This window comes from Melopsittacus undulatus, unplaced genomic scaffold (assembly GCF_012275295.1).
Source record: "Melopsittacus undulatus isolate bMelUnd1 unplaced genomic scaffold, bMelUnd1.mat.Z mat_scaffold_74_arrow_ctg1, whole genome shotgun sequence".
Classification (NCBI taxonomy): Eukaryota; Metazoa; Chordata; class Aves; order Psittaciformes; family Psittaculidae; genus Melopsittacus; species Melopsittacus undulatus.
Genome location: NW_022994562.1, coordinates 209,673 through 236,057, shown reverse-complemented (window position 1 = coordinate 236,057; position 26,385 = coordinate 209,673). Strand labels below are relative to the sequence as shown.

At 54.1% G+C, this 26,385-nt stretch overlaps 1 protein-coding gene across 1 annotated transcript; it reads right to left on the bottom strand.

Annotated features, from left to right (window-relative positions):
- Positions 1–6,367: 6,367 nt before the first annotated feature.
- Positions 6,368–22,342, bottom strand: LOC117438863 (hydrocephalus-inducing protein homolog). The gene is made up of 11 exons (XM_034074250.1): positions 22,136–22,342; positions 20,356–20,475; positions 19,611–19,745; positions 18,861–19,060; positions 16,985–17,109; positions 15,318–15,519; positions 13,648–13,819; positions 8,678–8,777; positions 7,478–7,596; positions 6,959–7,111; positions 6,368–6,382 (listed from the first exon to the last, which is right to left on the bottom strand). The coding sequence occupies exons 1-11, from the start codon at positions 22,340–22,342 to the stop codon at positions 6,368–6,370; spliced, it is 1,548 nt and encodes a 515-aa protein (XP_033930141.1).
- Positions 22,343–26,385: the final 4,043 nt, after the last annotated feature.

Below are 26,385 nucleotides of genomic sequence, written 5' to 3'. Positions count from 1 at the left end.
TGGATCTGCAGCTCGCCCCGGTAGCACTTCTGCAAAGAAGCAGCACAGAAAGCTCCTCTGTGAAGCCCCAGCTGACAGCACCTCCAAGTCAACAATCGCCCAGGGTCAGGGGTCTTGTCAGCACCTCCAAGCTGAACCCAAAACAGGTATTTACTTAGAGCAGGGGCTACAGCATCTGCATGGCTCTCAGGAACTGCAGCGAGTCCTTCTCTGGAGCATAACTGGACAGTTGGCTCCCAGGTGGATCTAAAATGGGCTCTCAGAGGTTTTCACCTGGGCACGGGGGAGCGCAACGCTCATGAGAAAGGTCTGCTTCCTCAGACACAGTCCTGGCACTGCAGCACCAGGCAAACATCAGCTGTGTGCAAGAGGCACCTGAGCTCTCACTGGACACAAATAAGGATCATCTTCTCTGCTCAGTGCTTGCCTCTGGTCAAAGCCAGACACGAGACGTTGAAATCTCCACGAGCAATTGAGATCCCTGGGACTGTCCCCAGGCGTGGAAGCACTTGTGTCCATCCTGTCACACGCTACCAGTTTCCAAGTCATGGTGGCCACATGCAAACTGCCTTTGGGAATGCTCCATCATTTAAGCTGACCCCGAACTGCGTGGGAACGTGCAGGGGAAACTGAGGCGCAGGAAGCTCCACGTGGAGGCAGAGCTCATCCCCCGCTCCCTGGGCTGGCCTCCCCTTACCACACTGCCCTGCCAGACCTCCTGGCGTGACACCCACCAATCTCACCTCTTCCGTGGGTGAAAAACGGACTTGGACGTGGCACTGCTGTCCTGGAGCGAGGCTTCCAGCCAAGGGCAGCACCTCAAAGCCACAGGGCACAGACTTCATCTCCTCCAGCAGCTTCTGGTGCTCGCTCCCTGGCAGATGTTTGTCCACCTGCGCACACAAACCAGTGGCGTGAGGTCTCCTTGGTCTGTGAGGACAGACCCTCGGTTCCTGCAGCACTCCGAGATGCTGGCATGGTGCAGGGAGCACCTTCATCCCACCCAGACGTGGCCACCACTGCCTAGAACTGGAGGGCAAACATGCTGGCAGGGCAGGCAGATGGGGAGGCAGTGTCCTCAGAGAAGGAGGAATGGGTGAAGACGGCAGAGAAGTGAAGCATCAGCTAGTGAACAGGCCCAGGTGAACCAGCCTTGCTCTGTACCCTCAAAAGCTTCCTCAAGCGAGCTGCAGCCCAAGTGCTCAGGCAGCCAGAGGGGCACAAAAGGCACGAAAGGCAAAGAGAACCCAACTGAGAAGTTGTGTGTTACACGTTGTCTGTGCTTTACCTCCTCAACAGGATCAGTCATGCTGATGGACCATTTACAGGGGACCTGGAACGTGTTGTGGAGCTGGATGGTTTCTTCCTGGCACTGCCCACACTGGACAGCAGAGAACTCCAGCCTGTCCCTGGACACGCAGAGGGACGGCTCAGCTACCATGGCACGGAGGCGGACCTGGAATGTGGGGCCTCCTCTGACCTACAGAAGGACAGAGCATCCAGTTGAGAGCCCACCCGATACTCGCTGCTGTGCCCAACCTGCTGCCTGCCCCAGAAGCTGGAGTACCTTGATGGGCAGGAGCACATCCACTTTTCCCAGGGGCACGTTGGCACTTTGTGGGTCGAAGCACACTTCAAATGTCTTGCTCTCACAGGAGGGCAGGCGCTTCACACGCTCCAGGCACACGCTGAAGCCTGAACACAGCAAAATAAAGCAGCTGAGATACGCAAGCAACAGGAAATGGCTCAGAAGCACGGTAAGGCCACAGGGGTGTCCTGGCTGGCAGCTCTCTGAAAGACCCCTTTGCATCTCCAGAGAAGCTGCTCTTCTCCCTTTGGCACTGCCCAAAGCAAAAGGACTTTCACATCCAGAATCCAGGGGTTACATAGTAAAAAGAAATCACATTGCTTGAGGAACTCCAGCAATTCCTTCATCAGGCGTCTCAGGGAAGGATGCATAGACCTCTCCAAAGGAGAATTGCCACCTAAGATACCAAATGCTGGGGTGTTCCCTGGACAGCGGCTTAGAAGAGACGACTGGCCACCCCGCAGAGACAGCAGTCACCATGTGGTGGAGCTGCAGCCTTACCTCAAGGCCTCTTTGGGAAGCCTGTTTCCATAGAGCAGAGGATCCCACAGGCCGGTCAATAAAGGCTGAGCAGAAGTGCTCTGGCACTATGAACTCTAAACAAAGCACTTCTGAACCACAGAGAGTCCATCTGTTTGCAACATAAACCCTCAGAGTGCACAAAGAAACTGGGATGATGCTCACGGGAGCCAAGAGCAGAAGATGCTGAGAGGCGATCAAGGTGATCAGCCCTTCTGGCCCCTGCTATCAGATTTTAGGGCAGCCACAGGCAGAGCAGGTCTCTGGGCACTGCTCGCCAGAAGTCAGGCTCTTGAACAGGGCACCCAGCACAGGGGTACTAAGGAGGAAAAAGCTGTCCAAGGAAGTACTCAAATCTCCCCGTGACCAATGGCTTCAGCTGATGTGTCAGAGGTAGCTCCTTCAAGCCCCTGTGAAGCCTCTCCACCATGGGTTACCTGTGTTATACAGGACATATCCATCGACACGGAAAGATGCAGGGAAGTGCCCGGTGTTGGTGATCTTCACCATGTGTGTGTGGATGTCACCGGGAACAACATAGCCAAGGTCCAGGATGTATTCGGGCAGCTCAGCTCTGAAAGGAGGAGTAAGGACACTCTGTAAACCCCAGCATGGCGTGGGCTGGAGAAGCAAATGGAGTGGATAATTCTGTATTCACTGCTCTGAAAGCTCAAGCCAAGCCCAGGAAACCCAAGGCCTGAGCACCCAGTAATAACACTTGGCTAAGTCATGGGGAGTGCAGGGCCTAGGATTTATCAGCCACCAATGGGATCTTCGAGTGACTTTAAAGTGGGTACTGGACACAGTTCCTATGCTGCAAAAAGCCATTGTGGAGAAGTCCACTGCATCTCCACTGATCTCAATCAAACTGCTAAGCTGGTGTCCAGCCCAAGCCTGAAACTGCTTCAGGACCTTGTCATAGCATTTCCTTGCAGAGGTCTTTTGGCAGGCAATCCCACTTGGAAAAGTGCATAAGGGATCTGGACCATTCCCTGCTCTTCCTGCATAGTGGGGTCTGTTTCTTGGCACAAAGACGCCAGCTTTGAGATGCCCCTTTCAGAGCTGGTCAGCAGGGCTGGTGCCTGTGCTGTCTGCAAGGGCTTGCTCGTCTGCACCCCTCAGCTCTGAGAACAGAACCCAGCAGCTGTGGGGAGGGGAGCACCTCCAGAGCTCAGGGGAGCACTGTGCAAGCGAGGACACCGAGCTGCCCACAGGGAACACATCATAGCTCTCAGCATCAGGCCCCTTCTGAAGTCCGCAGCTGTTCCCAGCTCTGAGACACAAGGAGCTCTCAGGAGCAGGCCTGCACTGCTGGCTGTTACCCTCGGGGCCCCTGCACACAGGCTACAGGACTCCCTACTAACTTGAGAAGCCTCCGATGTACACGCTGGTGAAAGGCAGTGTCCTCCGGGGGACGGGAGCTGAGAGCTTTCTGCTGCGCCACGGCATGTTCCTCCATCAGCATCTCCTCCATCTGCATCTGCAGCTGAGCATCCCACTGAGGAAAGTAAAGACAGGGGCTGCTTAGCAAAGGTCCTTCCCAAGGCACAAGCTTGTCTCAGGTGGAGGATCCCACCCTGCTCTTGTTGAGAGAGGTGATGGAGTCATTCTGTCTCACTGCTCAGTGTCTGGGACACTTCCTGCTCTCTCAGGCAGGATCATAGCTCCAAAGAAATGAACTCCAGTGTCTCTACCTGCCCAGTTATCAAAGCTGATCTGGACACATGGACAGACAAGCCAGAAACCTTCCAAAGCTCCAAGTATGTCCCTGCCCCCAGTTAGTGCCAAAGCAGCTTGGACAAAAGCTCTCCTGGAAAGGGAACCATGAGAGAGCTGGAGCCTCTCGGAGATCCAGAACACAGCACAGCCTCAGGGTGCATTCAGGCTGCTGCTTTACACTCTGTAAAGCTGGCAGGGCTTGGCCGGTGAGCAACAAAACCCCCAGCACCGACCTGAATGTCCTTCAGAGCACCATAAACCCAACTGCTTGAGCACAGCCCTTAGCATCTCCCTGGGGTAGTCAGGAGCTGGCGCATCTCCAGGAGGGACAACTCCCAGAGGTGGGCAGCCCATGGGGCACACTGAGCTGACACACTCCGTGGCCAGGGCTGTGCAGGGAGGCACCCAGTGCCAGCAGAGCCCTGGGCACAGGGCCGTGGGGTGCAGGGGCTCCAGTGACACGCAGGAGGGTGGCACGTGTGGGACAGGGCAGCAGCTCTACTCACCATGGTGCCCAAGTCGTCCATGCGGGGCTCGGCTGCCACAGCCTCCCCCAGAGCAATGGCCTCGTCTCTCTGGCTGCCTTTGTCCAGCTTTTCTTGGGCCTTTTGGAGGATCTTCTCATATTTGGCGTTGCCTGAAAGCACAGAACACCACCAATAGCAGTGGGGCAGCACAAATCCCATGGAAGACGGGAAACCCCATTCCCTCAACACGCAGACACAAACTGCTCCAGCAATGGAGGGAAAGGCGATCCTGCTGCTTCTCACCCCCAGCCGTCTTTCTCGCCACACAGGAGCATCTCAGCCCCACAACGTGATGCAAACCCAACCCTGTCAAAATCCCTGCCAGCCTCTCTTGCAGCTTCCCTGTGCTTTTCTGCCCAGCCCTCATCTTCCCAGACCTCTGCCATACGCTGGCAAGCTGTGCAGGATGGTTCCTGCAGCAAAGCCACACGGGCTCGTCTGCCAGAGACCAAGGAAGCAACCAGAGGGCTGAGTTTGCCTGACAGCCCTGAAACCTCCATGCCTGGCACAGGTGCCCGTGAGCTGCCCTATGGGCATATGGCATGGGGGAAAGCCAGGTGACCTTCCTGGCGAGCAGACAGGCAGTGCTCACCTTTGATGTTCCTGGGCAGGTCCAAGTGGATCCTGGGAAAGGTCCCTTCTCCTTTCAGGTAGATTTTTGCTGGCTCCAGGTGACCCACTTGGATCTGGAAAGCCCTGCAGAAGACTCCAGGCACTCCTGGCAGGTAATAGACTTTCAGCACTTGCTGCTTGCCAGGTTCAACGTAACCCTGCGGGGCACAGAAGACGGAGGGAGGTAGTGTACCAAAGAGGACTCAGTGGAGGGATGGCTCACACGACAGACACGCTGAGGACACAAGACAGCTTCTCATACATAAGGAAACATCAGACATCACCACCTCCAGCTTTCTTGTACCCAAATGCCCGAGTCTCCTACACCAAGATGCAGTATGTCCTTCAGAGGCCTCGCAAGGCTGCCCTCTGCTCAGCATGAGCACAGCTCTTCTGCTGACAGGGTTTACCCTCTGCTAGCCAGAGCCAGGCACAACAAGCTCTTTCACCAGCTGCTCTGGAAGAGCACCGAAGGGCCTGCGCTTCCAGCAGGGCCAGCAGCTCCTGGCAGCAGCTTGCAGGAGAGGACATCAGCGTGTCATCCCTCAGGCGGACAAGCACTGAGGAAGGTGGAAGCCACTCGGCCCTTTGCTTCCTCTTCCCATTGCAAAAGGGCACCAAGGCAGGAACACTGCTCCAGCTCTAAGACACCCAGGCAGGATGACAACTGGGATGGAGTGATGCTCCAGTGATGGCACAACCAGAGAGCTCAGCACTCAGCTCCAAAGAGCTCCCGCAACCACTCGTGCCTCCCACTGCTGGTTGCTGTAGGACAGCAGAGGCAGTGGCGGCCAAGGCCAGTCAGGGGCTCCATTAGGATTGTGCTCGATGCACCTCCTCTGCCTCTGCAGCAATCGCTCACAGCCCCATCTCTCCTGCCTGGTTTTGGACGGGGGTTGTGTGCTCATTCCCCCTATTTTCCCCCAAAACTCTCTCCTGGGCAGCCTGACACAGGCCGGGTGAAGCCCTTGTGCTACTCACCATGCTGGGCACGACCAGGGGCACGCCAGGCAGAGGGCTGGCTGCAGTGCCTGTGCCGGGGCTCAGCACCACAAAGGCAAATCCCAGCTTCCCACTGTTCTGCAGTGTCACTGCTGCTTCCGAGACTTTGTTAAACACCTGAGGAGAGGACAGAAGAGCAGGAAGTTACAGGCACACGTTTGCTGCTCACAATTTCATTCCTCTTCCATTGGGTCGAAAGCAAAGGAACACAGCCCAGAAGCAGGGAGTGCACAGGAGAGATGGGCACTGGGCTCTCTGGGTTAACCCGGACAACCCGCGACTGCAGGGTACCTCTGAGCCCTACACAGGGACAGGTATTTGTGGCAGAGGTGCAATTACAACCATGGAAAGATCAGGAAGAAACCAAGTAGGGGACACAAGCCCTCTGCACTTGAAGGTGTCACCCAACAGCGAGCTGAAACACAGGAGGAGACACTGAGGCATTTCAGGAGAAAAGGCACCTGCACACAAGTATTTGTGGGCAAAATACAAGCCAAAAGGGAGACAAACAGGGCAACACACACACGGCCAACAGCTGGAAACAGCTGTGGGGGTTGTAACTGGAAAGAAGTACAGTGAGGGTTATTCTGGGACATTCTATCCAGCTACAGTGACTGGAAGCCCAAGTCAGCTGCCTCCTTGGCCGATGAATCAGGAGCATTAAAAGAGAGCACCTCCTTGCACCTCTGGCTTTAGGAGCCCATCAGCAGACGGACATCTGAGGGACACATCCCTCTGGAGATCACCACTGGGATCCTGCCTGCCCCAGGAGGCAGCGTTAGTTCCCTCCAAGAGGAGGGGTTCCCAGCTTTGGGCTGGGCTGGAGATGGCCATTAAACACCAGCTTGGAGCTATCACCCAAACGCTGGACTTCCGAGCCACAGAGCCAGCAGAGCAGCTGGGAAGGGGGCAGAGCCCTCGACCCGGGGGGGCAGCAGCCCACCGGTCATGGCTGGAGACAAGGAGCTCTGACAAGAGTAGCGTGCAGTACCTGCAGCCCACAGTCGATCTCGGTGGTGTCCAGGAGGTAGCTGATGCCTGAGGCCTCCCCACGCAGAGCCACCTCGTAGCAGGAGTCCAGAGATCTCTCCGGATACACCATGCTGAAGGGAGCCTCAGGAACTCCTCTGTTGCGCAGGAGCACCTGCAGCAGCAGCAAGAAAGCAACATGGAAATACATGAAGAATCCTCTTTACTTACTGAAGGCTCACTTCTTTTCTACTTTAGCAATTAACATCTGTAAAAGGCAGAAGATGCTGAGCGCTGCTGCCAAATACAACAGGACAAGTTCTGCCTCAGGGCTTTTTCATGCAAAGCAGGGATAACTTCACACAAACAGAGCCACTCTGGCCTTATTCCCCTGACACAGAACACTCCACTTGACCTGCAGTGGCAAGGACCTGCTCAGCACCACCAACTTGATTCAGACCCATCCCACACCTCCACCAGGCTCACTGCTGCCCACAAGCCATCCGGATCCACCCCATGCCCTGCCACCCGTCCTGCTCACCCCGTAGCTGTGGCTTGAGCCAACAAACACCTTCCTGATGCTCAGCTGGTCGCAGCTGAGTTCCACCTGGGGCCCGACGCCTTCCCCGCTGATGCACAGGGGCAGCCTGGTCTCACAGCCTGTGGAGGGAAATCTCTGTGAGCGCAATTCCTTCTGCTACCCGGCACTTTCCAGGTTGTCTCAGTGCTGCTGCCAGTCCCTGGCCTGCATGGAACCACCTCCAGATGCTCCAGGAGAAGATACGGGACCCATCTCGTCCCTCAGGAGATCAGCCTTGGGGCTGGTTTCTCATTTCTAACCAACCCCCTGGGATGGTGTCTCAAAGAACCACAGAATGGTTTGCGTTGGAAAGGACCTCAAGATCATCCACTTCCAGCCCCTTGCCATGGACAGGGACACCTTCCACTAGACCAGGCTGCTCCAAGTCCCATCCAGCCTGAACTTGAACATTGCCAGGGACAGAGCAACTTCCTTGGGCAGCCTGTTCCAGTGCCTCACCACTCTCACAGCAAACAATTCCTTCTGGATATCTAAACTAAATCTCCCCTGTTTAAGCTCAAACCCATCACCCCTTGTCTCATCCCTCCAGCCCTGGAAAACCAGCCCTCTCACTGAGCAGATCATATAAGTCAGACATATACTGCTAACGTACACATCCCTTGGTGCAAAGGCAACCGACACCTCAAGGCTTACAGCCAAACTCCAGGGTGGCTTCTTTCCCTTAGATTTGCTAGAGATGACAGAGCACAAGATCTTCAGTCTGAAAGCTGCTCTCAGCCACTGAAGCCTGAATCCCGGCTCAAATTCTGGACGAGATCTCACTGCCATCCCATTCTACTCTGCACACAAGGCGAGCAGCACCAGGAGGAGGAGAGAGCCACGCAACCAAGACTCATCTTGGAGGTAAATGGTCTACAGGCTCCTGGTGCTCCTTCATTAAAGCTGTGTGTGTTGCAAATGCTGGCAAACCCATGGCAGGAAAGCTTATTCCTTCACTGCTTTGTCTCTTCTGGGGTCAGGAAGCCAGAGCCAGGCATCCTGAGCCCTGGCCTCGGACAGGAGACCACTGGGAACCGCAGGGACAGCAGCATGTGCCAGCACTGTCCTCTTGAGCCCTCCAGAGCTACACGAGATCCCAGTGGGCTGGAAGAGTGTTTGTACCTCCTCTGTGGGAACAGGAGCAGGAGGAAGGAGCTGTACCTGAGATGTCACAGTAGGCTGCCTCTTGGTAGACTCTGGCTTCTTTGGGCTTAAAGATCACCTTGATTTCAAGTGAAGAATTTGGCAAGATATCTCCCTCCTGAAACAGAAGTGACAGCAAACCATTTATCTTCAAACAGCACATTCTTGTTGCCACTACAGCCCTGTAAGCCTTTATTTAGAGCATCAGCAAAGAGCAAGGAGCAAGCAACACTTGTCAACAGAATTTAGAGGAGAGCTTGGAAGCAGCTGCAGAAACACCTTCCAAAGTCCCTCGCCTTTACTGGCACCCGGAAGGGGCTTTTGTTACCCTCAGAAGAGACTGAGCTATGGCTCAGGGATTTAAGTCTGGGCCACGCAACCAGTTTCTGCAACTGTCTGCTGCTTCCTCAGGGTCTTCTCTCTCTGCTGCTCTCCCACAGGATCCTGGCACTGGTGCTCAGGCCCAGGAAGCCTCGTCACACATTTCAGCAGGCACCCCTGGTTTCTATAGGCTCTCACTTCCTCCAACTGCCTGAAGCAAAGGCACCTCGTACAGCCCTTCAGCCCCTAGCATTACAAATACACTTGACGTAAGTAGCTACACCTCTGGCAACCGTAATAACGCTCTACAGGAATTCAATATTGAGTAGACGGAAGCAGATAAAAAGAACAGAGTCATTTTTCTATCAGCACAGCCAGGCTCTGATTCCACTCTGCTCTTGGCTATTCTCAGGAATTTGTCCAGAAGAGCCTTGAACTGACTGGAGCCTCCAGCACTCCTGCAGCATCAGTATTTACTAGCTACGGTTCTGCCACTGACACAGCACTGACAGCTTAGAGGACAGCCCCACAAAAATTAAAGAGCTACAACATGGGAAGTTATTGGCCTGCAGCTGCAAGTAGTTCCCTGATGCACAACCTGCTCTGAGTCAGGAGAACACAGGCAAGGACAGGCAGAGAAGAACCCTTTCAAACACCAACCGCCAGTAACTGCAAAAGTCTGAAAGAGTAAAGTCACTTGGATTCTTCTCAAAACCTGCACAAAGTCCCCATGTGGGACAGGAGACACTGCCCATGACACAAAGCCCTTGCTGCCCCAGCCTCCTCCCATTCCTGCATCCCCATTCCTCTAGCCAGGGCAGCTGGAGCTGGCTCAGGGCCTCAAGGCATCTGTCTGACTCTGCAGTTGATCCCGGCCCCACATAGCCCAAACTCAACATCACAACGCTGAGCTGCCACTGCACCAAAAAGTACAGCTTCAGCAAGAACCTGGAGAACACTGTAGAGGTGCATCTCAAACACTGAGGAGTGCAAAGGAGAGCCCAGCAGGGTTACTGCGAGTGCCCAAGGCCCTGGGGGCATGATTTGCTCCATACCGAGACCACACTGACTGCTGCCATCATTCTGTACACACTCTTTAACTAGTGCAGGAGGGAGCTTAGAGCTTTGGGCACGTGCCATTGCTTCCGTTACAAGCTAATCAGAGGAGGGTGCAGCACACACCCCCTTGCCAGGGATGATGCCTTGCTGGCCACCAAGCACCAGGAAGCCATCCAGTGAGGCACCACGATCATCACAAGGGACACATCTCCATACATCCAAGGTGCTGCTGGGTCCCAAGGCACAGCCAGATTACACTTCTCTAAGGCACCTGAGGAACAAGCTTATGGGCTAGCACTAAAGCCTCTCCTTTTCTAGGGATCAGCACAGCTCTCAGGAACAATCCTGATACAGCACCCCCACTGGAGCCTTGCATTCATAGCCTGCATCCCAAGAGAACTGACCCAGCACTTAGCAGACTCAGGTCTCCTGAGCTCCTGACAGGAAATCACCATCCAGCAGGATTCAGTGTATTGGCATGGAAACTTTTGGCAGTCTCTCCACAGAGACATTCCCTGGATCGGCAGGGAAGCTGTAAGCCAGAGCGTTTACTTCCGATGACGGAAGGCCAGGAGACATCATCAGTTACACTTTATCCTACTATTCCATGGCCAAACCACATTCTTGAAAGACAGACCTATACTGGGAAACCCTTCGGCACTTCTCCCTTCATTACTGCTCTAGGGCAGACCACAAAAGCAGAACACTATTTCTCTCGGGAAATTACAATAGGCTGTTGAAGAGGTTCTTCACATGCCTGCTACTCCCCAGCAAAAAGAACTGCTGGATAAAAGGATGTGCTTCATCCCCCAGCCTTGCACACTGGTGACACATGCGGATGAGCCTCGGGACACCTCAGGAGCCAGCGTTCTGCCCACGAGAGCAGGTTCTCTAGAGGATGGCAGCTGAGGCAGAGTATAGAGAACTACCACGGATGCTACCCAGGACAGCAATAAAGCTCTGCAGTGCTCTCAACAGGACACTGCAACACTCCTGGCTTCACAGCAGGCTCAGGCTGTGACGGCAGGTGCCCTAAAACACAGACGGTGGCTGCCTGGTGACACAGCACAAACCCCTCAGCTCTCGGACCCTGGCTTTGCTGCACCAGAAAGCAATGGCACCCAGGAGGGGATGGCACACCACGACTCACAGCTACACAAGTGATCCCTGGGCGAGAGCCAACGCTAATTACACACAGATCCTATTGCTCCTTCCTCAGCCCCTAAATGGTGACAATCTGTGAGACCCCCCCCAGGCTGCCGAAGAAGAAGCTGGCCTTCAACAGCTGCCCACCACCAGCTGGGGCTGCCCAAGCCACTTGCTTTGCTTTGCAGAGGTGGAAGGTGAGCCACAGAAACCAAGCCAGTGCTCACAGCAAACAATACCCAAAGACAGAGCTGGCAGAGGCAGCACCGTCATGACATCCAGAGAGCATCCTCTTAGTTCAGGGCACTCAGGAGAAAGGCAGTGCTAAAGCCAACATCTGCCTCTATCCACAAATGACTCAACTCTCAGCTCCCACTGGAAATGGGGCCTCTGCCAAAACCTGAAGGGCTCTGCAGGATCCTCTCGTTTGGATGGGGACCAGCTTGGCTCCCAGCTCAGGTGGACATTTGCAGGAACAAACAACACCGCTACCTGCTGGCCCAGCCTCTGGATCAACAACAGCAGCACTTCCATATCCTGCACAACAGCTCCTTCCCCATGGGCCTGGAAGCTGCTCCAAATGTTCCCCCTCACATGGCAAGTCCCAAAGCACTGCCTCCTCTGTCCTGGTCTGATCTGCAGCCAGTACTTAACCCTAGACATGCTGAAGTGACCTGATGCAGCTTCTGCAGACAGCAACACCTGAAATACAGGCAGCTGATGCTCCACTTAGCAAAGCTTCTGCACAAGCCCTGCAAAGCCATCCTGCCCACAAAGCACTTCCAACACCACTGTCCCTCCACCAGCTTCCTAACCTCTGCAAGCAATCACTTCCTCCAGTCACTTGTCACCAGGGGTTGATGATTTCTAGAGGGTGCTCCCACAAACCACAGGCAATTGGTGCCAACAAGAGAGCAGCTGCTTCTGGCCAGGACGTCCAAGGCAGCAAGGTCCCACCTCTGGGGGGGCCTCCCCAGCACATTCAAGAGCAGTGCAAGAAGGGGGTTGGTCCAAGCTCAAAGTTACAGGGCCATCAACAGACAACACGGTCTGGAAGTCAGTGGCAGGGGATCTGCACATTCTACATGTGTAAAAGAGGGGAAAATACTGTCAGTTGGAGGAAAGACACACACATATCAGGGGGAACGCAGACACCAGCAAGACTCTCCATGGGAAAAGGACTGTTCCATAAAGAATGGAATTCATGGAAATCAAGAGACTGATAACGCTGCACAAGACAGCAGGGGAGAGACTCCTGTAGGAGCCTGCTTTGATTCAGCCCTACAGCAAACCGTGTAACAGGAACACGGCCATTTAGGAAAGGTTTCCACTCACAGCTTGGGGCCAAGCTACACTTCACGTCTCTGCATCATCACATCTTGATGTGGACAGGACTCAGCCACAATTCCAGACCTCCCCTTAATGCACCTCAGGAGCTCAAGAGCAGCTTAAGCTCATTGTGGAGACACAGCAACTGGAATGAAGCAGGAGCCCTGGGGCACACTCCAGAACCAGCTCACACACCACAGGATGCTCTGAAGGCTCAGCTCAGCAGCTCCCACTCTCCCCAATATCCCTGCTGCTCTGACACAGTCTCTTGCTCACATCGTGCTGCTGCCAGCTACAGTGCTGTGAGACCGCACTTGTGCTGGCACTGGTGGCTCTCAGCCTTACATGTGCTGCAGGAGCAAGCAAGAAGAGAACAGCAGCCCCTTCCTCAAAAACAAAATCAAAACATAAACTAGTTTCACCCACTGGAAAAGAAAGAAGAGGTTGGGATTATTCCAGGCTTCACTCCAAGATGAGAAGGGATGTTGCACTGCTCAGACAGCAGCCATTCTTCAGCTCAGACCATGTGAATACCCACAACAACGGCTCTGGCTGATTGAAGGACATGGGGGGTTTGCTTGCATCACCAGGAAAGTGAGCAGTTTTCTCTACCTATCTGCAGTAGAACTCAAAAAGCTTGTTTAAACCTGCCAGCCTCGTGTCCAGGCTCACAGATGACACTGGAAGGGACACTCAGATGTGGTATACATCCAGGTTTTAGGAATGGATTGCTGTCCCCCCGATTAAACTTGGGCTCAATTTGGACTCCTTTCCACAGGAGATCATTTCATTCTGCAGGTCAGGATGTGAACTAACAGTGCACCAGTGGCCTTTCTTCACCCCCATGCGCTACATGGAAATGTGTCCTTACAGAGAATAACTGATACCTCTGAACACTGTGAGGACACTCATGAAGTGCCCTTCACTCACAGCCCTTGCAGCAGAGCCCAGCCTGGGGTCGGCTCTTGCTGCTGCTCAGAAATGCTTTCTGCAACAAGTGCCCCCAGCCTCACCAGAAACCTGAAGTCTCCTCTCTTGGCACATGGAGCAGCTGACGTGGGATCTGCCAAGGGACCTCATTCAGAGAGGAGAAGGACGAGGAGCAGGAAGGAAGGTTCTCAGCCATCACTTACCATGGGCACAATGGTGAAAATATCACTGCAGAAAGGCGTGGAGTCTCCCTGCACCTCTGTCCCCTGGCTCTGGGAGGTGCAGACAGGAAGGGAAGGGTGTTCTCTGAGAGGGGGGACCACCCCGTGCTCCTTAGGAACATCAACCAGCTTGTCCTCTTCCTGCCTCTGCAGCCTGTGCCATGGGAGAGACGAACCAAGCAGATCATTGAAGAAGCAGCAGATTTGCAGAGCCTGTCGTGTCCGTGCACGAGCAGCAAAGCACTTGGTGAGGAAGAGCAGCAGCTCAGCACGGGGCTGACCCTGAGACACAGGCTCCCCCATGGATCCCATTATTCCCAGCACAGCAGCGAGTTTAACTCCTCACTGACAAGCTCATCAGAGGTTTCTTAAAGCTGGCAGCCCTCAAGAAAAAGCCTCCTGCACTGGGAGGGGAGAAGCAACCAGGTTTCAGCTGCACGTTACCAGCAGCACACTTTTCCCCTTCCCTTTTGCACCCAACAGGGATGAGGAGACAGTATCTGCACTGCCTTGCGCCAGAGGATCCCGGTGCACTTCCAAAGCAAACCAATGGGTTTAGCATCCCACCACTTCAGTGACACAAATGTGTTTCTGTGCATGAAAACAGAGGTGCCAAGAGAGGAAGGGACTTTGCCCAGCATCACCCAGGAAAGAAGTCAGGACCAGCATCTCTGAATGCAAACCCTATGCTGAGACTCAAACCACCTCATCTTTTCCCTCATTTTGGCCTCCTCTGCAGAGCTGCAATGCAGTTAACCTCTGCCTTTATTGCTGGTTGCAGCAGAAATCATTCTAGTGGTTAGAGATCACAAGTGGGAGATGAGAGGGGAGCAGTGCTGCACAGTGGCTGCTCCTTACTGGGAGCCTGAAAAGTTGCACAAGGATTCCCCAAGTCACAGAAGCTTTTAAGTCTCATTTCCAGTTCATCCCCCCAGGCTGTCAGTGTTTCTCTGCTGCCTGAAATGGCAATTTCAAAGCTTCACCAGAGGCACCCTTGGAAGAACCTGCCCCATCTCTCACCACCAGGACACAGGTTGCTGAAGCCCAAAAGCACTTCCAAGTCCTGGCTGCCCTCCCTTCCCTGCACAGCCCTCCCCCTCCACATCTGCCCAGCCGAGGAGCAAGGCCAGAAACACCTCCTTGGGCCAGAAACCAGGACACTGGAAGGCAATTCCCCAGCCTACAGCAGGACGGCCTCCACCTTCTGGGCCAACCGAGCACTGTATCCTGCGTGTGGCTGGAAAAGGAGCCTGACACCTTAGCAAAGAACAAACTGCTTGAGTATCGTAAGAGTTGTGCCACCTGCAGCTCTTCAGTGCTACTGCTCAGTGCAGTCCCAGGTACCGAGTGCTGACACCTGCCTCAGCCTCATGGACCCTCCGCAGTGCACGCAGCTCTGAACTCAATAGTTTGTGGCTCCCAAACGTGAATTTGCCCTCTGAGGCAAGCCAGTGATTGCAATCAACCTTCTCTCCCCAAAACATCATCCTCAGCTGTAGCACGGGTGGGACTGGAATGGCAAGGGTTAAGCTCCACGCTGTGCATGGCTCTGTCTGCCCTAATCCCTTCAAAAGCCCCAAGAGCCCTCTGAGGCTGTGTGTTAGTTTTCCCCTGGGGCATCTATCTTGCTGGGAGGAATCTCTCAAACAAACCTCAGCTTCTGCCGCTCCTCCTCTTCCTCATCAACAAAACGCTTCCACTGGAAGTGGGCCGTGATGCCACTCTGGTTGTGGATGACCAGGGAACTTTGCTTTGACAGCGTGAGGGAAGTCTTCTCAACTGTCAAGGAGCTCTTGTCCAGCCTGATGTCAGCATTTACAGCTGTTCCACAGAGGCTTTTGTGAACATCTTCACCTGGAACAAAGCAAAGGCAAAGTCTTGGCTCATCTCACTTGCTGATGGAAGTACAAGGAACAGGGCAACCTGCAGGCAACAGGAGAAAGAGCTGCAGTTCTGAGCTGCATCAGCAGTTCCCCACATCAGGACATTTATCGTATCCTGACAGCTGCACATGAGATGGCATGAGGATGTCCTGGCACCACCTTAGGCACCTTATTTTGGGGGGTGTTCGTTGAGATTTATCCCCAAGGTGACAGCATTTACAGTGAGACTTTGCAGATGTGCCCAGGTGCCCTTTGGGCTGCCATCCCACTCAGGTCACAGGGAATTCTACATCCAAGTCACTCAGTGACGCTGAGGAGCCCACCTCAGTCATGGCTTGCCCAGGCTCTCCTGCAGGCAGGAGATGCCCCCACTCTCGTGTCATCCTCATCTCCTGCTCCTCAAATATTGGCCATAGCTCTCATCTCAGAAACCAAGCGGGAGCATTTGAAATTAAATGGACAAGGGCAGAAAGAACAATGGCAAGTACAGAGCAGCTTCTGTGCTGAGCTCTGCACTCAACAGGGTGCTATGGGGCCCTCGGATCCATCTGCTAACTCCTTCTTTTGCTCCTGCTGCTCTCACAGCCAAGTGCCTCACCACTGCCAGCACATTCTCCCTTGTCAAACGTGCTGCTGTTACCACTTCACCACTGGAGAAGTGAGTCCCTTCACTAGAGTAAGTGTCCGCTGGAAAGCTGGAGACTTCCAGCATCAGAGCAACACGCACAGCAGCACAGCCATCCCCAAGGGTTTCTGCAAGGTCCTGTTCACCACCCACCTTCAGACATCATTACACCCTCACATTACTGACTCCAGCCCTAGCAGCAGCTTCTTCCTAAGCCTCACATTAAATAACTGCTGCTCACAAGGGGGTTTCTACAGAATCACTCCCAGGCTACAGCGAAGTTCAGAGCACCCTAATGGCTACTGCTGTCACACTTACTGCTCCTCACAGTCACAAGATGCATGGCCCAGCTCTCGGCAGAGCACCCACTGTACCCGTGCATCACATCACAAGAAGAGGGTCTCTACCTCAAAGGCCTTGCCAGGAACTGTAACACAACACATCGGGATGAAAAGCAATGACCAGTCAGGAGAGCTCTATGGGACAAGTTGCAGGCTCTTCAGACAGCTCTCTCGCACGTTAAAAGCCATCTCCTTTTCAATCAGGCTCCTTGCTATGCCTTCTTCCCCAACAGAGCACCCAGAATATTCCCCATCGCCCCCTGTGCACTGTGCTTAGGAAGATCTGCTGCCTTGTTACAGGCTGAAATATTCCAGCACAGCAATATCTGGCAGCCAGCATGGAAGCTTTGCTCTACCCAGCGTGAAGGAGTCTTGCAGAAGGGATTCAACAGGACAATGAAGCCATCAGACGATGATGGCAGACACTGCTCTCTTTGGAAGGACACACCGAGGGTGCACCAAGCACTTACCTGTGTCATAGTGAACAATCATGGGACTTGTATAAACACCCGTCTTTGGTGGGTGAAATTCCACCGTGACTTGCATCGCTTCTCCAACGCCAAGAGTCCCAATGGAGGGATCCACAGAGAAAGGGCTGCAACACAAAGAGAGAGATCTGGGCCCTCCGTTAACTTTGCAGTCTAGTTCACTTCAGCTCTCTTGTGCAAGCAAGGAGCAAGCAAACCACAGGCGGTACAAGAAAACCAGAGCATCCAGGATCAGAAACAGAGCGGGTGACTCTCCCTGCTGAAGAATCCCATGCAGAAGAACCCTGCAGAGGATCCCGTGGTATAACATGACCTCAGCCCCCCATCCTCTGCACACAGTTCTCAGCTCTTCACCTCTGCCATCCAGTTACTCACAATTCTACGGTTTTTGTGTAGCTCACTTAAACTTTTGTAATGCTTCCCATTTCTTTATTGCAAATCGGGACTGAAATAGTTCATTGCTGAAGTTCAGGAACTCTTAAAACCCTTGTCAAGGAGCTCTCAACACATGCTCTGTCACCCAATAGAGTAGTTGGCAAGTGCATTGCAAATAGATGCTAGACTTCACTGGGTACTTATTGTGGTGGTGACAACTAGGCCTGGAAATCCCAGAAGGAAACTGTACAGTGATTTACAAGTTCCTGCCCATCGAGCTCCACAGGGAAAAGCAGCAGCCTGCTTAAAGAGCACCCTAGAAGCCTGCTTAAACAGCCTTGCCAGCCTTTGGCAGAAGCTCCTCTCAGACCCTCGTGTTTCACAGGAGACAAGTTGAAAGTCTTCTGAATCCCATTTCCTGGAGAAGAAACTGAAGCAGCTCAGGTGCACCAACTGAGACGCAGCAGGTCTTTGGTGCGTTCTTAACCTCAGCTCCTGCGCTGAGACCTCTGGGACCAAGCAACTCTCAACTCCCAGCCAACTGAACCGCCTGCCTTGCGGATGCAGTGTCACAAACACATTCCCCTCTCCGGTGCAGCAAACTGGAAAACCAGTGACTGGCTTCTGAGACCAACAGGAACAGGACAGGCTGTCTGCAACACAGTTCACCTCAGGCATTTGATAACGGGACCACCAGACTACCGTGAACTTGTGGCCTCCAGAGACCGGGTGTACTTGGGTCCTAGTGGTATGGAACCATTTCAGAAGGTTATTTGTGACCACAAGGGTGCAAACCAGCTACTCAGCTACTTGAGCCCTCTCCAGGAAATGTGGGAGAGAGACAGCTCCAGGAGAAAAGGCCCCCAACCCTTTGCAAATGCACCAGGCACTTGGAGCATCTTTCACCTGTGCCCTCCTTGGCTTTCCGGTAGTCCACTTCTGAAGCCACCACCTGCTCCTCTCCACTTCAGAGCTCATTCTGCTTAGGCATATTTGGTCCCAGGCACCAGACCAAGCCCACAGGAAAACAAAGGCCCTGGACCACACACTCTTATTGCCAGGGCCTCCAGAGCAATTGCTTTCATCTATGATCTCTGCTTGCTAATATAGACACAGCTGCTGAGCAACTCTTCAGTGCCTCTCACCAGCTCATTGCTTGCCCATTTCTTGATGCTGCCTTTGGGCTCCGTGACCTGAGCCCCTCGAGCTGTCCTCTGCCACACAGCACCTTCTGCAGCACTCCAGCTGCCTTCCTACCTTGGCTCTTCCAATCCAACAGCATCAGATCTGCAAGATGCTGCCTTGGAGACATCACTGCACTGTAAAACTTGCTTGCAGAGCTTTCTCAAAACACCGTAAGCAATGGCAAACCCCACGTGTCCTGCCCATGTCCAGCACCTCAGATGCTCTGCCTCCTTTTTCTCACTGTTTACAACTCCATGAGCACATAACAGCGTTTTGCACAAGAGATGAGCTCCTTTACCTCAGAGTGGTGATGCTGTAGCAAGCCTCCCGCTTCCCCACGTTGCGCACCAGCAGAGTCTTCTGGGTGCTGAACCTGACTGGACACTCAGAGAAGTTCAGCTGCTCAGGGAAGTCCAGGCTGGCTCGGGCACCTATGGCTCGGATAGGCACAAAGAACTTCTCCCTCTCTGTGATGATGATAAGCTCCTCAAAATAATCCTGCAGGGAAAGAAACAAGCTCAGCACAGTGCCTTTAGCACCATGCCTGTGCCAGAAGAACTGCTGCTGGTTTCTGTGACTCTCACAGTAGCATTCGATAATGTACTCGCACTTTTTACCTTCATGGCCTTTCATTACAGATTATTTCACAAGCAGGGGCAGCCAGGGACCATGGGGCAGATCCTCTTTAATTTTCTAGAGGCATGCTGCTTGAGGATAGGACAGACTATTCAACTACATTTAAGCAGCAAACACAAGATGAGTAAAAGGCCATGCACAGGCAGCAGACTCTCAGCCCTCAAGCCAACGGACATTCCATTAAATATTCCACCACTGAAGAACAAAAGAGCCTGAAAGAGGCAAGAGCCTCCAACCTATGGGAGCACAACCTTCAGCACCAGCAAAGAGTCTCCCCCAGGTCTAGATCCAGTGCAACCCCACTGAACCCAGGACACTTCTTCAAAACCCACACCAGATGCCTGCTTTGGAATCCAGCCCTGCAGGTTCACCTTCCCCTCAAGGCATCATCTCTCGGGACTTCCACTCTCACCTTGTTCTCATCAGGTCGGAAAAGGATGCGGTAGGTTGAAGACGTGCCCGGGGCTACCTTATAGTCCTCATCACTCGGGCTGATCAACTCAAAGTAAGGAGAGTTCCCCAGGATGACGTTCAGCAGACGAGGAACCTGCACGAAAGACACACAACTATGATTTTGTCACTTGGGGAAACTTGAGAAGGGACCAGGACAGGCCACGTGACAGCCTCCTTACCACCTTCCCAAAACACTTTTAAGCTCTGAAGGTACACGCACGGAACACACAAGGCTGGACTTGAATCCCCTTTAACTGCTCCTGCTAAGCTAGCCTCTTTCCACTGCTCTTCCCTGTGCTTTGACAGGCACTTGCACACAGGTGGCTGAACAGGCTGAGAGAGGAAAACATGGCCTGCCAGAAACCAAGACTGACCAAAGAGCCACCGGGACACGGTGCACACTCGAGGTAAAGCATGACAGCAGGCAAGAACTGCACAGCCCTCGACAATCCCATCAGTCCAGGGCTTTCAAGGGGAAGCATGCTGGCTCAAAGAGCTCCTTTGGGTAGATACCACCAGTGCATGGCCAAAACCAGAATCCCCAGCATGGGAACATTTCCCCCATCTTGCAGAATAACGCTGGTGAGACATTTTATTCTGCATGCGCTGCACTGCAGCAGGGAACTTGCTCTGCTGCACACCATGTGAATTCCACTGCTCTCCTCCTCCAGCCCAGTGCTCAACCTCCACAGCCCAGCACTTACCCTGTCTTTGTTCCTCAGAGCTAGCGACGCTATGTAGAACTGGTGGGGAATGTAGTTCTCAAACACCACCTCGGATGGGAAAGGCTGGAACGACCTCTGGTCCCGCTCAACGGCTGAGAACTGCAGATGCAAGACAGAGCAGAGAGAGCTTCAGCTGCTGGGAGAAAGATTAACGAAGGAAGATCCCACACTCATCTCCAGTAAATACAGTCTCTTGGTGACTACATCTGCCCAGCTCACGCTAGGAGATGGCAGCTCACCCACCTCTGCTCTCAGCTCAGCAAAGGGTTCTGGACCATGTTGAGCAGCCTCAAGCTAAGAAGCTCTTTTGGAGGCTCTTTCTTCAGGTTGCCTTCTCCAACAGGCAAAGCAGCGCTCACCTCCAGCAGAGCCCTCTGCTAAGCTGCTCATTCAACTCCAGACACTTGCTGGAACAGCCACCAGCACTCGGGGAGCAAGCAAAACCCAGCAGTTTCCATGAGCCTCCACAGGAAACAAGTTGCGGGTGAACTTCCCTCTGGGACAGCGACACTGAGTCCCACACATCCCACATATCTTTTTTTGATGGAGAGCCAAGAAACCAGGCGGAAGACACCAGTACCAGGGAGGAAAGGCCAACAAGAAAGTAACAGGGCAGTTGGGAAACAGATAAATGAGGTGAATGCTGGATGGGGATGAAGTTCAGCTCTTTCCCCAGCATTACTGGGCAACTTGAGCTAGGCTGCAATTCGTATCCCCTCTCCCCAGGAGCTTTAAGTTGCTGCTTCACTGTATTCTATTACTGCTGGTTTAGTTAACAGCACTGCAGAAGCAGCTCTGAAAAGTACACACAAAGAACAAATGCTGACTCAGCAGAGGCTTTACTTGGAGATAATTCCTCCCTGCTTGGTCTCCCCTCTCCCAGCTGCACTGCTGCCACTCGAGACACACAGGCAGGTCTCCTGCTGCCCCACAAAAGCCACGGTCAGGCTGAGGCCAGAAGCTGTAGCACTGCCAGTTATTTGGGCGCCCGTCTTACGTGTTCCCACCTCGTGTGCTGTCTGGGGCAACCCTGAACTGATGTGCTACAGCTCACTTGCTGGCAACTTTCTGCTCAACAGCCTACCTCAGTCGTCCACCCACCTGGACTGGCTGTTACACTGAGCAGTCCTGCAAGAAAAGCAGCTTTAAACATCCATCTAAGAGAGCACTGATCCAGGGAAAGCGCATCCACTCTCCTCTGCCCAGGGCGATTCCCCGGCTATCCAGCAGCCTGAAAACTCAAACACCCTGGAAGGCTCCCACGCCTTCTTCCAACCCATTCATGCATTGACGCAATTGGGTTTCTTACAGCTTAAGTAATTGCCACAGGCCCTCAACCTTCAAAGGCCACTACTGCCACCATTGAGGGAGTCCTGTGACCCCAAGCACGTGGCAGTTGACTACACCAAAGCCAGAGGTGGCTCTTTGAACAGCAGGGTGAGAAACAGCAGCTCCTGCCCTTGTGTCCTGCCCCAGCCCTACCCCCAGTAGCTTTAGCGATGGTAGCTCAACTCCAGCAAAACCCACCAACTGCAGCACAGGTTCCATTGGCTTCCTGCAGATCAGGACTTCAATGGCTCACTGCAAACACACGTTTTGCCTTTCCCCCAGCAGAAAGAACTCCACCACCACCAGTCGGAAATGACAACAGGACCTAATCACCAAGCTGCTTGGGTGAGCTGGAGGCAAGTCAGCCACAAGCACGTGCCCTCTTCAAATAGCACGTCAAACAGCAAGGAAAAGGCCAGGGAAAGGCTACCTTTTGATGGCAGACTTCACCCATGTCCTGAAGCTGGGCAGTCCGGGGCCGCCTCATCTCCCGAGGCCTTGCCAGCCTTTGCTTGCTGCTGAGAGACTCTTCTGCCTCTCTGACCAGCTTGGGATTACGAGATGCTACCACTCTGCTCTGGAATCCATCCGCCCTTCTGGAGGACCTCATGGGCCGGGGGGTCTTGCCACTGGCCATGTCGCAGAGCTCACCTGGAAGAAGCAACATTTGGACAATCCACAACCCCAGAACCTTAAAACCCTGCACCCATGGAAGCCTGGAACCCACAACCTTAGGGAAGGGCCCTTAAAACTCACCCACTCCCAACCCCCTGCCAGGGCCACAGACATCTTCCACTAGAGCAGCTTGCTCCAAGGCCCATCCGACCTGGCCTTGAACACTGCCAGGGATGGGGCAGCCACAGCTTCTCTGGGCAATCTGTGCCAGGGCCTCGCCATTCCTGGCACACCCAAAGGACACAGACATGTCTCCAGCCTCTGGCATCCTTCCTAAGCGCAGAACACAGGGAGGGCCTCCCCACCCTCACTCATCATTAGACCACATTTAGGCGCCATTCATAGACGTAAAACCCCACAACAGACAGCCCCTGAGCCAAAACAGCCTTTTGCTCTGGGTGCAGTCCCACCAGCCACGGAGACACACCAGGGGCTGCTGGCACTTCTCACCCTTTCTGCAAGGAGCCTGCTGATGTTTCTAACTAACTCAGCACAGAGCTCAAGACTCTGGTTAAGAACCAGAGTTTCTCAAGGCTACTTTGCCTGCTTGAAGTTACAAAGATTAGCTGGCAAAAACGGCGCCTTCCAGGCAGGAAACCACCCCACTGCCCAAGAGCACTTCTCCATGCAGAAGGATGCCCTCATTGTCACTTGGTAACACCCAACCTCGAGGCTCCCTACAGGCATTCCAGGCTGCCACAGCAGGAAAGAAGTAGGAAACCATCAAAGGCACAGGAGCAATTAGCTCAAATCTAAGGAAAATCCAGGAGGATATTCCCTCCTGCTTCCCTGTGTTCCACAGCACCTCTGTTGTGTGCACTTGCTCTACACAGCAAGACAGCATCTAGGCAAAGATGGCCATTCCCTGCCCCTCGACTCTCCCCCACACCCTGCACGCAAGGCAATCACTTCATGCCTTTACGCCCAAGACAGCTACAGCACGGCACAAATGGTGTTTGTGGTGCTGGGCCCTTGGCAGCTTCAGGAAACAAGGCTACCGGTTCCTTTTGTTCTTGCAACAAACACCAGAGCTCTGCACTGCCTCTGCTCAGGAGGACCTGCTGCAGCAAGAACTGGCCTTTAAAGCTGGAAAGAACTGCTTGTCAGGGGAGAAACCTCATGGGGATGATCCAACATTCATCTGATTTCAGGGTTTATTACCGGCTCTTAACTGCCTCATTCGTCCCAATTCTCCAAACTGTGATTTCACTTCACTTGAAACGAATCCTGTTGTCACCCCCACAGCGCTTATTTCCAGAGGGCTTCCAACCTGCACAGCCCGGCCAGCCCAGCAGCTTCCCCTGAGCCCTGGAGCAAGGCTCTTCCACAGCCCCAGAGCCCGCAGGGACCAGCCTCCCAGACCAGCAGGAAAGGAGCACAATGGAGCAATCGGGCACATCTCCCTGCAGGGGCAGCACAAACCAGCACCCAGGACACAGCACCCCTCCAGCCCACCACCCCGGGGCTCCCTGCTCCCCACCTCACACAGACAAGGCTCCCTTTGCTGCAGGACCTACAGCCTAGCTCCAAGTCTCTACCATCGCTGCAAGCCGCACGGCAGTTCCACAGCCCCTTCAAGCCCTTCTACCTGCCCAGCCCTGCTCTTAGCCCAGGGGTGTTTAAATCCTGCGGCTATCACACAACTGCCCCATCCCTGCTGCCAACGGAGCTGCCTCCTCCCTGCCCAGGGCCAGACGCTACCTCAGCACGGGTGATTCACGCTTCTCCTGGAGGATTCCTCCCTGCAGGGCCTTGGCTCCCGAATGCCCTCGCGCTGCTCGGCACCTGTGGGCAGCTGGAGGGACAGGAGCCGCCTCGGTGGGGATGCTGCCCACCAGCACAGCAGGGAACTGCTGCTGGGCTGCCAACAGCCAGGGGAACCTGGGCACCAATGGACAGGGCTGGCACCTGGGCTGCCCAGCCCCTCTCCTCAACGCTCTGGCTTTGCCAGCTAGGGCAGGGTTTCACCAGCGCCTCCACGAAGCAGAGCTCAGAGCCTGACAGTAGCTCAAGCCTGCTCCTGCCTCAGTGCATTGAGCAGCAGCAGCTCCCTCTATGTCACAATAGGAGAGGTCCACACCCCCCGGAAAGAACGTGCTCACCCTCCCGCACCACTTCCACACCAAGGCCACCACCACTTGTGGCTCTGGGATTTCTCCAGCTCCAGGCTGGAGTGGAGACCCTGCTGCTTCCTGCCTTCAGCTCTCTCGCTATCACTGTCGGCCGCCTTGTCTCTCCTCTGCTGGCTTTCACGGCCACTGCAGAGCCTTGCTAAAGTTACAGCCTTGCAGACCCCTGCAGCCCCCCTACGCCTTCAATGTCTGCCCCGCACTGAAGGGCTGCAGCACCATTAAAGTGCACCTTACAGCACCAGTTGTTCACGCTCCGTGAGCGGCAGATAAATTGGTTTATACACTGCACATGAGCCAATCATTTCCCTGCTGCAGGAGTAAAGAAAAAAGCTTCCACACTGACTACAAAGCAACCATTTAATTCCTACTTCGCTGGCCCAGAAGGAGCTCACTCACACCAGGCCCATGGCCAGGCTGCCTTTGGGGTGACCCCTCTTGCTGTCCCTGCTGAGCACCCATCCATCACTTTGTACCCATTCAGCCTGCGCACACGGGCACACGCACCAGCCAAGGCCACCCAGCTTCCTGGGGCATCTCAGCTGCCAGGAGCCTCACACGTTTTCAGCACAGCCTTTGCCAGAAACAAAACCTTCCCATGAGACTCTCGGCCACAGGCAAAGCAAATCCTCACGTCTGCTTGGTGGGGAATGTGGAGCCCTCACTTTGAAACCAACACTCAGCATCTGGGGGTTTACAAACCAGCCAGGGAGGAGATGAGCCCCGAGTACTAACTGTCTCTCCAGGCAGCCAGCCTGTGGAAACACTCCAAAACATGTCCCGCATCATGTCCAGCCACGAATCCAGGTGAAAACTGGAGAGCTCAAGCAAAGGCTTCTCTCCTCCTTTCCTAAATCCAGACAGCATTTCAAATACCCCAGTTTGGAGACCCTGACGTCAGTGCAGTCAAATCTGAACTGAGGAACTGTTTTCCTTCCATCACTTTTTAAAACAAAACAGAAGTAACTTGGGCCCAACAAGTGTAATGCCTCCTTGCTCTTCTGCTCCCTTCACACTGTGAAACCATTTAACCCAGCAGCTGCCTTGCTGCAAATTTCAGAACATTCAAGAAGTTACTCACAGTTCAGGGGCAATCTCTGACACGAGCAGGGCAGCAACCGAGGCTGTGACTGCCAGGAGACAGGGCACAGAAAGATGGGCGCATTCAGGATGGAGGTTCGGGCCCAATTCAGCAAGGTACTGGCACCATATCTCAGGTTAAACAGGAAAGGGGACAGATGTCAGGGGCACTGATAACTGTGCAGCAGCTACAGAATGGTTCAACAGTCATTCCTGGGGCTGACACTGCCTTAATCCTAACTGCCTTGGCCTCATGTCTCCACTGGCAGCTAAAAACCATCAAAGTCTCCACGATACTGAGGACAGAAACATCCTACAGTACCCCCACACTGCAGGACCAGGGCTTAGTCAAAGTCACGCAGCCAGAGCAGGGCTCAGCCTCTCTTCCCTCACACCCAGCTCTTCTCTCCCTCCTGCCGGGGCCTTCTCCAGGCCACCCAGCACCAAGACACACCACAGCCTAGGGAGTACAGGCTCCTCCTCTCCTTCCCCAAGATACAGAGCTTCCTTCAGAGCCTGAGCACATGGCAGCTCTTTACTTCCTGCCATCACACACATTTCAAACCATGCTTACACCCGAGCACCCACAGCCCAGCAAGATCCTCCCATGGTCAGCTCCAAGGACCACACCAGCTGCCACAAGCGCTCCTTCCCTCCACCTTCTCCTGAGCAAGACAAACAACAGCCCTCACGTGCTTTACCTGCTCCATGACAGCTTGGTTGGCAGCTGCAGCTTCAGACATCCCCTGGCAGCTCCATTTGCAGCAGGACTGGGCTCCTGGGCTCCTGCCTTTGC